Genomic DNA, 3,402 nt, shown 5'->3' with positions numbered 1-3,402 from the left:
AATAACTTAGCTGAAGCAATTAATACACCTTTACAGCTTGAAAAATTACATAAACAAATGATTTTTTCTTAATCATATTTGTTATAACTTACAGAAAAGGGTGGATTTTTTGTTTAGTAGTTAAAAAACTAACAAAATCTAATAAGAAATGTGTTTATATATAATTTTAGTGGACATATGATTGTCTATTAAAAATAGCAAAAAAAGAAAAAAAAAAGAAAAAGAAAAAAAGAGAACAAACCATGTGATATTATGCATACTGGAAGAGTGGTCAGTTGCTTGGAGTGACAACTTCGCAACTCTTGTTTGACTTCATATAACTGTCTCTGGACTCCCTATGATCCAACTTCAACTTCAACAATCGCCACCATCACAACCTATCCACCATTGCCAAAACACTCAGAATCAACTATCAATCAATCCATGACACAAACAAACTGACTCAAACCTCACAAAACCCAGATCACATGAACCCCCAACCATGTCCCTCTCCTCTTCACCTCCTTCTTCTACTCCTCCTCCTCCTCCTCCTTCCACCATTCATGTCAATCCCTGCATTTGGGTTCGGCTTAACCGGTCCAATTGCCGCCACATTCGGTGACAACGAGTTCTTCTGCGCCATTGATGCCGCTGGCAATCAAGAAATCATATGTTGGCAAAACAACAACAACAACAAATCAACAACATCATCATCGTCGTTGTATTTTGATTCTCTTCCTCCAATGGCCTCTCTTTCGGGTGGCGAGGGATTTATGTGCGGCATTTCATCGAACACTTCGCAAGCGTATTGCTGGCAATTGTCAAACCCAGGTACAGATCTCGTCCCACCTGTTTTTAAGTACTATTCTTATTCCCAAATCGCCGCTGGATCGAGTCATGTTTGTGCAATTAGAGGATCTTATAATTCAACTATTGGTTATGGCACAGTAGATTGTTGGGAATTTAGTGAAACACCATATGATTCTAGTAATAGTGCTCTGTTTCCTGTAAATGGTTCTTCATTTCATGACCCGTCTGTGAATAATTTGACTTTTAAGAGTATTGTTTCTGGGGGTAATTTTAGCTGTGGTGTTGTGAAAGATGGGGGTGTTGTTTGTTGGGGACCGAAACCGGGTGATTTGAGAGTTTCAGCTGAATTTGGGGATTTTGAAACATTGGCTTCAGGGAGGGGATCTGTTTGTGGGATTTCTAGTTTATCTGGAGAAGTGAAATGTTGGGGTGATGCCAATGAGTTTGGTGTTCCGCCAACAGGTATTCAATTCGTGGCATTATCAGCTAGTGCTCGTCAATTTTGTGGCATACGCAAAGATGACCATGGAATTGAATGTTGGGGAAGCATCGATGATGACTCCTCAGTTCCTAAAGGTCCCGGGTTTACTGCTATTGCTTCATCCGAGTTTACTACTTGTGGGGTTAGAGAAGTTGACTTAGTTCTTGATTGCTGGGGTGCAAGTGGGCAATCACAATCCCCACTTGATTTCAGTCCTCCTTTGCAGTTATGTAGTCCGGGTGTTTGTTTGCCAGGTTCATGCCCTAATGGGAGTTTTGCATTCAATGCGAGTCTTCTACATGAACCAGAATTGACAAGCTTGTGTGTTCAAAAGGATCTGAATATTTGCTTGCCTTGTGGGTCAAATTGTTCTCAAGGCTTTTTCCCTTCTAGTATGTGCTGCAAGAACGCAGATAGAATTTGCACTGATTGTTCCCTTTGCCAGAACAGCTCTTGTTGGGTGGTTTGTGGATTTCCTTCTTCATCAGAGTTTCAAGAGATCAAGAAACCGATTATTATCCTTGGATCTTGTGTGTTGGGATTCATACTAGTTGTAAGTGGGTGGTGTCTTATTCCTCGATTGATCAAATCTAAAACTGAAAGGAGGGATAAAACCCGGGGAACTTCTTGCCTACGAAAACCAGTGGTGGAGGCTGAGCCTGACCCGAGCATGCCACAACCCGTCTCTGTAACCATGTGTATTGGAACAGCACAGGTTTTCCGGCTCTCTGAACTAAAAGATGCTACAAACGGGTTCAAGGAGTTTAATGAGCTTGGTCGGGGAAGCTATGGGTTTGTTTACAAAGCAACACTTTCGGATGGTTCCCAAGTTGCAGTCAAAAGGGCTAATGCTGCCACCATCATTCACACCAACAACCGGGATTTTGAAGCAGAGGTTGAAATTCTTTGCAATATTCGGCACAACAATATCGTGAACTTACTTGGATATTGCGCTGAAATGGGGGAGAGATTGTTAGTTTATGAGTTCATGCCACATGGTACACTTCATGATCATCTCCACGGGGAACTCTCTCCTTTGGTTTGGAATCTCAGGTTAAAGATTTCATTGCAGATTGTGAAAGGACTTGAGTACCTTCATAAAATAGCCAACCCTCCCATTGTTCATCGGGATGTGAAGACATCGAATATTCTTCTGGATTCTAACTGGGATGCAAGAATTTCAGATTTTGGGGTCCTGAGTGTAAACGACAGAGATTTAAACGAAGGCATGGTGAACGATGTCTATAATTTTGGTATCGTTTTGCTAGAGATTTTGAGTGGAAGGAAAGCTCATGATAGGGATTACTCGCCTCCATGTATTATCGAGTGGGCACTGCCTTTAATAAGACATGGAAAGGCAGCCGCTATAATCGATGTGAACGTGGCTTTACTAAAAAATGTGGAACCACTGCTCAAGCTTTCTGAAATCGCCGAGCTTGCTTTGAAGGAAAATCCCAGTGAGCGTCCTGTTATGTCTGATTTGGTTGTCTGGTTGGATCAAATTGTCAAAAGTGATTGGCTTTGATTGTTCAAGATTGAAAAGGTTTGTTGTGGCTACTTTGGTGAGTAATTTTTCCCAACAATGTAACATTTGTTTCTGGCAAGTTGTACATTTCCTTAATTTAGATCATAATTTTTTCTGTGTCACAAAAGTCTTTGAGATTGCAGTTGTTGCAGCAGTTTTTTTATTTTATTACTATTATTTTTTTGAGGTTGAGAGTTGTAGGGTTTCTGCCCCTTTGTGTAAGCATTTGGCAGCTGTGTATTCTTGTATTATTATGGCAATTATTCTGAAAGAATAACATGTATTTTTTTATTTATTTTAAATAATACATTACATATGCATTAAGCATTGATAGTACTGAAGGGCCAAATTAAATACACTGAATTCCATGAATAAATGTTTGCGATAGATTATCTTTGTATACTGAAAAAAATAAGAAAAAAACCCATTCCTGTTGAATAATGGACTCAAAGGATTTGTGATTTGTAAAACAACATTGAATGCTTTTCTTTCCCTCTCCAATGAGAAGAGTATATGCTGAATTGTGGGTCTGGTAAGACTTTTTTGTTTGGACTTTGAATTTGTGAAGAAATTAGTGGAGGGAAAAGAAAAGGAAGGAGAATGGATT

At 39.7% G+C, this 3,402-nt stretch overlaps 1 protein-coding gene across 1 annotated transcript; it reads left to right on the top strand.

Annotated features, from left to right (window-relative positions):
* Positions 1 to 237: 237 nt before the first annotated feature.
* On the top strand, positions 238 to 3,133 carry CCR2 (CRINKLY4 related 2). Its single transcript, XM_028245248.2, has one exon. It carries the CDS (start codon positions 468 to 470, stop codon positions 2,793 to 2,795), a length of 2,328 nt encoding a protein of 775 aa, XP_028101049.2. The 5' UTR covers positions 238 to 467; the 3' UTR covers positions 2,796 to 3,133.
* Positions 3,134 to 3,402: the final 269 nt, after the last annotated feature.

The sequence above is a fragment of the Camellia sinensis genome, chromosome 1, assembly GCF_055761805.1.
Source record: "Camellia sinensis isolate YWXY chromosome 1, ASM5576180v1, whole genome shotgun sequence".
Lineage (NCBI taxonomy): Eukaryota > Viridiplantae > Streptophyta > Magnoliopsida > Ericales > Theaceae > Camellia > Camellia sinensis.
This window is presented reverse-complemented; position numbering and strand designations above follow the sequence as displayed.